Here is a 12,124-nt window from a genome sequence, read left to right on the forward strand (position 1 = left end):
CATTTTCTCTCTCCAACAATAAACACCCCTTGACCCCCCAGGATATATCCATGTCCTGTGGCAAACTTCTTTGTACTACTGCCCCTTTTACAGAAAAAAAAAAATAATCACTTAGTGTTCCAAAACTTCCTTTGCTTAAAACGTTATCTTCTTTAAGTGAGCAGACCAAACAGTGCATCCAGAGTGCACCCGTGGCTGCTCCTACTCTCCCTGGATTGCCCAATAACCCCAGGTCACCCCTTACCAGAGTGAGTGGGATTGCTCCCTTGGGAAACACTGTGCATGACCATGCTGACCCCTGGCAAGGTGGCTCTGGACTTCTCTTTCGGAGCTGTCAGAAAAGAAACTTTCTGCTAAGGTTTCTAGGAGGGTGAGAACCCAGGACCGCCGATGTGTTCCACCTGCTTCACGGGGGGAGACTGCATGCAGGAAACATGGAGCTGGCTTAAAGCAGAAGGAGCCAGAGCCATGGCAGGACATTTGACACCCAATCTAATTATTTCTAAAAACAGGTATAGCACTCTTGTAAGAATTGAAGCCCATTTTTATTTATTTTTGGAGCTATTTTGGATTATGTTTCTACCATCTGCAGCCTAAAGAGCCAGTACAGAGGTTAAGGCACTTGTCCATCGACGTGTGTTTCCCTGGGCACTGCCAAGAGTGACTGCAGAGCAGAGAGCCAGGGGTAGCTCTTTTGTAAAATAGCATGTAATATGGAGGAATACGTAAACTGGTTCGAAAGGACGGAGATGCGGTAGGAAGTCTAAATAAAAAGGGAAAATTTTAAATGAAAACAGTTCACAATACTGTTTTAAATTTTTATTTTTTTACTTTTGGTTCAGCTACCCGTGATATATTCGATATGCCAAACACAGTAACAAGTCTCACAATGGAGACGTTACTGGGCCCGCTAGAGCAAATCAATGAACAACGGGAGGACAGTGCTACAGTGCAGTGCTACTTTTGGTTTGAGTACTACATCCAGCAGTCCTTAGTGCTTACACCTGGTGGACCTCAGGAGGGTTATATTTGGTGACAGGAATTGAACTCAGTTTGCCCTCAGGCAAAGCAAGCATCTTACCCACTGAACTGTCTTTCTGACCCCTGTTTTTTTTTTTAATGAGAAAAAGAACCTCAAAAAAACTTTTCAAAATGTAACTTACAAGATAAGTTGCTTACTGAAGGAAAAATCAAGGTGTTTTTTATTTCTCTCAAGTGCATTCATTGCTCTAATGTTTGTTACAATTTTTTCACACTTTATATATCATGACATGGAGGCAAAATTATATTGTTGATTAAACTGAAAAAGGCAGAGGTAAAGCTTTGGAAATAAATATTTGAGTCAGATGGTCCAACAGATTCCAGTGTTTACCACTTAGTGAATATTCATTGTATCTAGGCATAGGGAAAGGTATTTGACCATCTGAGGAACTGAAATGCTAAAGAAGGTAGCACAAGCCGTGATCCTAAATCAGTGTGACCTAAGCCTCTGGCCTAATTTTGTTATCTGCAACATATTACACTTTACATGATGTTTAAATTAGCTGAGAGCATGTGAAAAATAATACATAACAATAAATTAGCAGTACTACATTTGTATTGACTTCAAAGTTACAGAGATAGTTGAAGTCAACTGAAATTAAGCAATGGGTTTTTTTTTTTTTGCTTTTTTTGGGTCACATCTGGCAATGCACAGGGGTTACTCCTGGCTCTGCACTCAGGAATTACCCCTGGTGGTGCTCAGGGGACCATATGGGATGCTGGGAATCGAACCCGGGTTGGCCGCGTGCAAAGGATAAAATCTCATCTAAAGAGATTTATTCCATATTACTAGGAGATCTGCTCAAAGGTGGGATCCCCACAAGGGCGTATTCTTTCCTCAGCTAGTAATCTACTTAAATAGTTGTAGTAAAGTCTACTTCTAATATTTCTAGCAATGTCATTCTGCATGAGCACAGTAAGAGATAAACTTACAGTTTGGTTCTTCCTGAGGAATCCAGGCCAGGTTAGTCTTCCTAGCCCCAGCAGGGTCCTAGTCTCATCGTTACTTTTGGATCATGACAGCATTTGTCTATGATCGTGCCCTCAACTTATAGTTGAGTATCGTGGCCCATTTCGATGCCAGGGTAGCTCACAGCTTGCCCTGGGTCCATTCAGTCACTCGTCAGGACCCTGCTTTTGGGGTGCTAGGAACTAAGGGCAACTGAGTCAAAAAAGCAGATGCCCAGTAGTAAATATTATTCGGAGTCAATCAACTCCCAAGTTACAAAGCATATTAACTGTCTTCCTGTGTTCATAGGAAAGGATATTGCTTTAAGGTAAACTATGCAAAGGACATAACTTACAAGTTCAGTGTCCTTAGAAGGATCCCATCTTACAAGCTAACAGAATCTGATTAGCGAGAAAAAGTGATTAACTGACTGGGGAAGAGAGCACAGAAAAGAGTTTACAGATAAACAGAGGAATGGGAGTGACTAGGGAGCACCGTGATGGGTATAACCCAATAAACCTAAGCTCCCTGTGGCAATGTTATTCTACACCTGATAACAGAGCCAGGGGTAAAACTTGAGCAAAACTGGGAGTGGCCCAAAAAGAAGATAAAAAATATGTATCAATAAACTATAAATTATATAATTTTAAGTGAATATAATACAGTGTAAAAGTTTACTAAGTATAATTTTGACTTAGTATATTGCTTATTGAGAACTTATTTGCATAGTTTTCTTTAGTATTTAAAATTATAAATTCACTTATGTTGGCAAGATTAACTTATTAGATAAACAGACATTGAAAATATACCATCACAGTGCTGATGCTGGAAATAATAAAGAAACTTGCATCAGTTAGGATTGATTGGCCCCCCCACATCCACTGAGTGAAAGAGGTCAGGCCTGAGTGGACCCTAAACGTTAGAGTCTCTGTAAGACCATCGCCGTAAACCAGGGGATAAGCTTGCGTAAGCAGAGCTGGGAGTAAGAAAAGGGGAGAGCAGGAACAACCTGGAATCAACTAGATGGAGCTGAAACTTGGGTTACAGACTGAAACATACATCTGTCCCTGCCACTGTGAAGTTGCAGCTTAATGTAGGTGCCAGCACAACAGTATTCCTCACTAGCCTAGCACACACACTCCCTCTGGGGACCTGCAGCCCACGAGCATGTCTGGTACTGGAGGTCCGCAAATCCATGCTGCCCTCAGGCCCACAGACATTCCCTAACAGTTGTGTGGGCGACACTGTCACTTTACAGTAACTCCCTCAGCCTAGAGTGAGAATGTTTTTGTTTTTGTGTTTTATTTTACCTTCCAAATCTCTTAGCTGTTCTAACTGTGCAGGAAAGAAAAATCTGGACAACATAGTTCCAGATTAGCTAAAGTGACATAATCCAAAACCATCACAGGTTATCTGTCAGCTTAACACTTGGGTAGACCTTTTAACCACACTCAACTTCCAAATAAGGTTCAAGGAACCTGGATGCATTTCTGGCATTACTCAGCCAGCCAGGCTGGACACCAGTGCTCGGACCTGGGTTGCGGCAGTGTTACTCAGCCTAAAAGGGCCCAGGGCTACCAGCGCCACCCCAGCATTGCTCAGGGAGCCCCCAGGAGAAAATTTATTTTTTATTCCGAACATAAAATTGTCCCTCATAGAACCTGCAATCACTGATCTCCCCAAAAGAACACAAAGTCCCTTTATTCATCTTTGGGTGAAATTAATTTCTCTTTAAGTTGAATCATAATCCTATGATATTTTATAACAATATACAGAAACATAAAATACAGCATATATTCAATGATAGGAGTATAGGAAAGAGGAAAAATTGGTTTACATACAAGATAAAGAAGAAAATAAGAAAAACAAACCCAAAACTCTTATATTTTTGATTTTTATAACTAGTCAGGGTGCTGAGGCTAGTGTTTATAAGGTCTACTAAGCTTTCCATATTCCCTTTATATTCTGTTTGACTAGTGCTTTTAAAACTCTCCTTTAGAGTACCAGCAGTATTAGTTCCTACTATCAAAATTAGTTTCTTGTAGAAAAATTGACAAAATTAAAGCAGAATTGTTTCATGTATTTAATTTTTTGTTTTGCTTTTTAACAGTTTTTTGAGGTGCCGTTTGATTCCAATATGAATAGGACAAAGAACAGACCTCTAGTCCGTGGCCAGATCAGGTAAAATCATTAAATATAAGGCTCTTCCACATTAAAGAACTTTCCTTTGTTTGTTAATATTAAATCAATTCCCAATTTTTTGTGTTGATTTCTGAAGTTAAAATGACATTCCCAAAGGGAGATGTGGTTACACAGTCCTGTATATAACTCTATCCAAAATATACTATAAAACACAAAATGGACCTATGATGTGCTGTTTTGTCGTGAGTATAAATCATATGATAAATTTTTAGGTGAATTAAGACAGGGACTTATTTACTTATAAAGAGAAAATTATTTTATTAATACAGAAGATTTTAAGTAAATCCACATAGGGTCTCAGAAAAAAAATGTCTGAAGCATTTTTTCAGATACACTAATACTGCTGTCAACAGCCTAGTAAAATACCAATTGCATTACTCTCCTTTTCCCCGAATTCAATTAGCAGAATTTAAAAGGTATATAAATATTTTAATATCACTGATAGTTAATTATTAAACATTTTACTTCCTAGAGATTTCAAACCCACCATTCTAAAATATTCTTTAATCCAATAGATGGGCAGGCCAAGATGAATAGAAAGAGCCATTTATACTGGTTTATATTGACTATTCTAAACTGGTGACTCCTTTCTTCCTATTTCCACATGATGCCTTCATGGATCAAAAAATATATTTGGGGCGACACTTGTGGATGAAATAATCACACATCTTAAATGAAATAATGAAAGAAACAAATGCGATCAGAAGTAATGCAATACATTGGTGACTACAGTGGTATAGTAGGAAGTCCTATAGACTAGCCACTAACATTAATTTCTCAGCTTTGATGGTTCTCATGCTTCCAGCTATGCAAACTTTAAGTATAAAGCCTAGCTAGTTTATTTTGAAAATATTTATTGGCTTTTCTTCGCTGTATTTGATTTGGACTAATGTACCTTGTTGAATCTGTCTTACTTGATAGATTTCGTTTATAACTTGATGTGTAAAGGATGAAGCTTTTACATTGTTGATTCACTGCAGTTGATTAGATCACAGAAAGAAATCCTTGGAAGTCTTGTTTATCTCTGCCAGTTCAGCTTTTGTATAACAGAGAGCTTGGTTTCTGTCTATACTCATTCTAAATTCATAATATAAACATTTTTATGCTATAGTTGTTCGTTAAAAATATATTTTATTATCTTTTCCAAGTGATTGCAGTTTATTTCCAAGATTTTAATTTAAGAGAACAAAATTATAATCTAAGAAATTCAGGAAATAGTAGAATTCTTGGGAAAGAAACGTGCCTGGGTTAGTAGTTCTCTGAATATTTTAGAGAGGAGGGATACCCTCAAGGAACGCTTTCTCTGCTTGTAAGGCTCATCAGGACAGTCGCACAGGTGTATGTGCTTCTCTTTGCTTCTAGGGAAACGGGACAGGTCATACTGGACACCGAAGGCTTACACAGCTGACACACAGCAAGTGCTTTGTTTGCTTAATTTATTTCTTATTCCAGAAGGAATTAGAAGTATCATTAAATTGTTATATTAAATTAGAGAAATAGGTAATGAAAGTCAGGCTATAGAAAATAGAGTTTGAGACAAGTAGTGATATCACAAGAAAATACCACTTAGTTTTAATAAGATTAATTATAACACTCATTTTTCCTGGTAAAATCAGGTAATTCATAATGAAAAAAAAATTACATGCATTTTCAAAAATTCTCATTATAGCAATACATGCCGGTAAATTCCCTCTTTACTCAGGTAAGGAAACTCAGTATCAGAATTTTGCAAATAAGTGACAGAACCAAAATTTCATCTAGTCCATTCCAAACTCTCAGTTCCTAACAACTAAGAACTGCATCAAAAAATCTCTTGCCTAGGCCTAGAGAGATAGTGCAGTGGGTAGGGTGTTTGCCTTGCACTCGGCCAACCTGAGTTTAATCCTTAACATCCTATATGGTCCCCAAAGAACCCTCAGGAGTGATTCCTGAGTGAAGAGCCAGGAGTAACTACCCCCTACAAAGTTCTTCAAAGATTTCTGCAGAAGAAACAAATCACAGATTTTTAAGTTATTTCTCAGTGTGAACCAGTGGCAAAATACTTTAGAACCGCTCCTAGTGAGAACCATTTGTAGTCCTAACCTTTAAACAAGTTGGGAATAAGCTCTTGATCAGGCATTTTATCTTAAGGATGCATCTAGAAGGTCAGCTTAATCTCTGATTTAAAATTAGATGGTTAAAGAAAAAGCAGAGGCATATCAGTGTTCTGAGTGTTTCAGGTAAGGACAAAAGAGTCAAAGAGATGTATGGAGGAAAAGTGTTCTGTCACAGGGTCTAATTGTAATGTGAACTGTAATGTGAGCTTTAATGTGAGCCAAAGATCAAGTGGCTGGTCACCTGGCTTGCACCTGTTGTCCCAGCAGAATTGTTAATAGTGACCTTCTCAACAATACCCAGTTGGAATGATACATGGACAATTGTTAATGAGTATGATTTTCACAAAATTTTTTTATCTTTAAGATTTTTTAATATAAAATCCAAATACTTTTCCAAGAGTAGAGAGGGAATAAAGCCTAGTATCTAAATTAGTCTATAGGTAGCCTTTAAAATATAGATTTCCCTTTTGGTTTGTTTTTTGCTTAGGACTTTCTCTAAGATTTCTGATCAGGAAACATCTGTAAGTGTCAGGGCACTGACCATAGTATGTCCGGGATATCAAACTCCAGGCCAGCCTCATTCCAGGCAAGTGCCCTACCAGTTGTACTGTGTCTTCAGGTGTAATATAGACAGACTCCTTTAAGTATTGATTTTAAAATAGCATTCAATGCGTTTATATATTCTTTTAATATAAATGATAAATAAGGTAAGTAATGTTTGGACATTATGGTAAGAGTGTCCTGGCTCTGAATGAATGTTAGAAGGAGGGAGTTGACTTGGCATTCACTTTTATTCTTTGGCAAAGAGTACACTTTAGAATTCATATCAGAAATTCTTACTGGAAAGTGAGCAAACCCTCTTGAAAAGTTGAATCTCTAAACTCAGAGTCCTACATGAAGGTAAATGCCAAGAGTACTTTAGTGAAAAATTATATTTGCTATAATCCAATTTTAGCTTACTTTGAGCCAGTTTTGACTTAGAAAGATTTAGTTAGATTTAATTGAATTGCTTTATTTTGGTGTCATACCTACCTTGCTTCCAGAAACGCTAATCTTACCCAACAGTTGCCGGGTAAATCTTATCCCAGACATCATTTCTTCTGGAAGTGTTAGCTATCTCTCTATTATAGTGAGGTCACGGTAAATGTTTCATCTTCTGCTTTCATTGTTCTTTGTGCATACCTGTCGCCTTTTTTTTAAAAAAAAGCTATTTGTATACATCGTTTCAGAGTGGGCTGGAGCGATAGCACAGCAGCACGCGGCCAACATGGCCAACCCAAGTTCAATTCCTCCGCCCCTCTCGGAGAGCCCAACAAGCTATCGAGAGTATCTCGCCCACACAGCAAAGCCTGGCAAGCTCCCCGTGACGTATTCGATATGCCAAACACAGTAATAAGAAGTCTCACAATGGAGTCGTTACTGGGCCCGCTCGAGCAAATCGATGAACAATGGGAGGACAGTGCAGTGCAGTGTTTCAGATGTGTGATAGGTGATATTGAATATAGTTAGTAAACAGAAATAGTAAAAATGATCTCTCAAGTAGTCAATAGGAAGGGAAAATATGCCCTTACAATTTCAGAATAAAATTTTTTGTCTTTTTTTTTTGTTTTAATCTAAGGGGAAAATCTTTAAAGTTTAATATCATTTAAGGATAATAAAAGATAAGAATATATTAGTTTTTTTCATTTCCCAAGAATCTGTAAGTAATCATACTAATTGTTTGTGGACCAATCTCATAAAATCCAATTATGTAAGTCTAAGGCATAAATTGCACAAAAAAATGTGATTATCAACTCTAAGAAAATACTACTGTAGTTTTCTGGTGGGAAGAAAAGAAGTGGCATGTTTCAACTCATACTTACGTGAGATATTAGTTATTCAGGTTTTCTATTCCAGAGAACACCATGGCCCTCTACAATAATTGCAGATGGTTAATAGAAGTATCTTTTTGTAGCTGCTATTTACCAAATGTAATTTCTGTGGATACACTTGACCCTGTGGCTTTCTGCCTTTTGCTTTTTACTTTAGCTCTGGGACCTTTTAAGGTAGAATTATTTATCAGAGTCTTTAATGGCTTGGAGGCCACTTGAATTGAGTATCTGTGGTTAATGTCACTCACATCCCAGCTACACACAGACAGTCCATAGTCTCTGCATTTGGCTCGAGCATCTGTGCTGACGGGGTCTGTAGAGCAGAGCTCCAGCAGGTCACGTGGGCTCTTTCTTAACCTCTCGTCATGGAAGCCGCTCCTAATGGTCATCTGGAAGCATGTTAGTGAGTGGGACTGGTCATGAACAAAATCAAGCAGCAGTTTATCTCTGATGCCCCTAAGCTGTCTGTGCTTCTGCTGTTTGTAGATCCCCACTAATAACTGGCTATCATAAACCCCTTGTATGCCATGTAGGTATGTAGTGTTCTCAGACTCCTTCAACCTAATGAAGCACCGAGTCCACATTATACCATATCTGGATAGAGTAGATTAAGTAGTTTTAGTGTGACCAGAGAGGTTAAAAGTAAGTTCCCCTAAATATTATAAGTAAAAATAAAGGTAAGGTAAAGGCCCTCCCGTTGATCATCGGTTTGCTCGAGCGGGCCCAGTAACGTCTCCATTGGAGACTTTGTTGTTACTGTGTCTGGCATATCGAATATGTCATGGGGAGCTTGCCAGGCACTGCCGTGCGGGCGAGATACTCTCGGTAGCTTGCCGGGCTCTCCGAGAGGGGCAGAGGAATTGAACTCGGGTCGGCCATGTTGGCTGCGTGCAAGGCAAACGCACTACCACTGTGCTATTGCTCCAGCCCAAGTAGCCCACAACTTCAAGTAAAAATACTCTTCAGTTTTTTTCAGGAGGATTGGGCCCATTATTTTCTTCACAGCAGATCATACCTGCCAGAATTCTATTCCTGTTTTCAGAAGCTGGGACTCCTGCAGACTCTGAGACCTAGGCAGCAGCCTCCAAGACTGACCCCAGCTTTCCTGCAGACAGAGTCGCTGAGACTTTCCCTTCATTTCCCTCAGTACTTTGCATCAGCCCAGAGTCCCACCAGATCCTTTTCTTCTCACAGTATTTAGACACATGAGCCCTCTATCGAGAGAAAGTTTATTAAGTTAGTTGCTCCATCTAGTTTTTCCTCTCTTCTCCTTTTCACAGAAAAAAAAAGTGGCCCACTTACGGCTTCACCAGTTAGAATTTTGCTTCTGCTGTCATTGCTTATTTCTTCTTTGTGTATGTATTTTCTTTTCCTTTTTCTCTTTATTGGCACTTTCTAGCCCACTTTCACATTAATTCACGTATTTTCACATTTTAATTTTCCATCCAAACAGTAACCTGTTTTAGCCCCCAAGGTCTTTGAACTTAACCCTTCATCCCATTTCTAAAGCACCGTGAGAGAAAAATTGATTGCCCAGGTTTGGCCAAATATTCCAGCCCTGGTCCATTCTCCTGGCAAGAGACAGGCATAAGGGACTAATTCTGTATAGTGATGAGGCAGGGAAAGGTATCTAAGGCCAGTCTTTGGGGATATGCTTCCAGGTGACTTGAGCTTATACATGGCCATATGTTTCAAGTCCTCATTCTATTCTGTAACTTTGTAGTTATAATCCACCACTTTCACCCCCAATACTTTATATCAAATTATTTTTAGAATTTGTTTTCACAGCCTAAAGAAGAGATTCTTAAATTAAATATTTACTGAGTCTAACATTTTGCCCCTGATTTGGAGAGATATGTGCCCTCTCTCTTCCTCCCTGCAGCTTTTCTGTAGGAGAGTGTCCTCCTTCTTTTAAAGTTGGAGATTCTGTTATGTTCTTGTTTGGTTTTTTTCCCACAGATATTAGAGATATATGCAGGTGACTTTAGTTTTTTTCTTTTTTTTATGTAGGAGTACTGCTATTTATTCAGCCACTGATTGGCTGATTGAATTGGTCATGAATTCCACCTTACTTTTTTTTTTCATTTTTTATACTTTTATTTGTTGAATCACCATGAGAGCAGTTAAAAACCTTTCGGGTTTAAATCTTGGTCATACAATGAAACACCTGTCCTTCACCAGTGCCCATTCTCCACCCCCCAAAACCCCAATATATCCCCATCCCACACCCTCCCCCTACCAGTGGAGCAGATGATTTCCACATTACTCTCTCTCTACTTTGATTACATTGAATATTTTGACATCAGACCCACCATTATTATTTGGGATTTTACCCCTACATTCAGATCTGCTGAAAAGGCAACAGTAGACAAATGGTTTTCTGTTGCTGGTTATGAATAACATATGATGTCACCTGGATACAGTAGTGGCCACGCGATTTTGAAATTCCAAAATTTTAACAATTAAATCTGGAGGGATTTCTGCCAAAACCTGCTGGGTTCCGAGATTTGTTCCTGAGTCTCTGGGATCATGGTGGTTAAGCAGCTTGATCGGGAGCCAGAGAGGCTGTTTTTGGGTGGTGACTCGGGGTCTCTTTGGAACGGGGAGAAAAGGGCCAGCTCCACCCCCATCTCGTGAGGCTCCCGTGTGTCTCGTCACTGCAGGTCCAAACCTGACTGTCCAGTGGCCTCTGGAGGATGGCAACCATCAAGCCGCCAAGGGGAACAGGTGGGAGGACAGCACCCTTTCCCCCCTGGGGTGGCCCGGCAACAGTAACCTACTGCGGGGTCCGGATGCATTTCTGCCAAAAGCCGTTGGGTTTCAAGATTTGTTTCTGAGTATCTGGGATCACGGCCATTAAGCAGCTTGATCAGGAGCCATAGAGGCCATTCGAGGGAAGAGACTCGGGGTCTTGTTGGGATGGGGAGGAAAGGACTGGCTCCACCCCCATCCCATGAAGTCCCGTGTGTCTCATCACTGTGGGCCCAAACCTGACTGTCCAGTTGCCTCTGGATAATAGCGGCCACTGGGCCGCCAGGGAGAACAAGGCATGAAACCTATTCCCACCTGGGGTGGCCCAGCTCCGATGACCCACTGCAGGGACTGGAAGCATTTCTGCCAAAAGCTGTTGGGTTTCGAGATTTGTTTCTGAGTCTCTGGGATCATGGCCATTCATTAAGCATTCGATCAGGAACTATAGAGGCCATGCCTCCAGTTATATAGCTGAGCCCAAGGTGGTTTGTGGGTGTGTCTCCCACATACCTACCTTTTGGCCATTTACTTTCTTGATAAACTTTGCCCCAAGTTTTTGGGGTCTGGCCAAAGGCACAGCAGCAATTTGGGGTTATCTGGAAGTCTGAAGGTGCCATCAGGCTGCTGATTCACTCGTCACACAGGTACAAGATTGACCTGCTGGCGGCACCATACCCCCTATAAGGTGACTTTAATATGTCATCTTTAACTTAAGATCTTTCAAATTTCAGATTTCTAACATTCATTTTTCAAGTAAGGAACTTTTTCCTGATTTAGTGAAAAAGTTTTTCTTGAGAATGTCAAGACCTAATATTTCTTCTGTATATCTTAACAATTGAATAACTTTCTTGTCTAATTTAATTCATTAAGAATGAATTTACTGGGGCTGGAACAATAGCACAGTGGATAGGGCATTTGCCTTGTACACGGCTTACCCAGGTTCGATTCCCAGCATCCCATATGGTTCCCGAGCACCACCAGGAGTGATTCCTGAGTGCATGAACCAGGAGTAACTCCTGTGCATCGTCGGGTGTGACCCCCCCCCCAAAAAAAAGAATGAATTTACTGATTGTCATTAGTGTTACCTGGGCTGGAGTGATAGCACAACGGGTAGGGCATTTGCCTTGCACGTGGCTGACCAGGTTTTGATTCCTCCATCCCTCTCGGAGAGCCTGGCAAGCTACCGAGAGTATCCCGCCCACATGGCAGAGCCT

The 12,124-nt window shown here is 40.1% G+C and overlaps 1 protein-coding gene across 2 annotated transcripts in view; it reads left to right on the forward strand.

Moving 5' to 3' along the window:
* Positions 1-12,124, forward strand: part of LOC130027223 (protoheme IX farnesyltransferase, mitochondrial) — a 128,214-nt gene that overhangs the window by 89,574 nt on the left and 26,516 nt on the right. Inside the window, exon 5 of one of the 2 annotated variants that reach the window (XM_056117896.1) lies at positions 4,101-4,171. The exons of the other annotated variant lie outside the window; for it this stretch is intronic. Coding sequence (XP_055973871.1) covers positions 4,101-4,171 — 71 coding nt within the window. The remainder of the gene's footprint in view (positions 1-4,100; positions 4,172-12,124) is intronic. 2 annotated transcript variants of the gene reach the window in all.

Source organism: Sorex fumeus, unplaced genomic scaffold (genome assembly GCF_029834395.1).
Source record: "Sorex fumeus unplaced genomic scaffold, SorFum_2.1 ptg000036l, whole genome shotgun sequence".
Lineage (NCBI taxonomy): Eukaryota > Metazoa > Chordata > Mammalia > Eulipotyphla > Soricidae > Sorex > Sorex fumeus.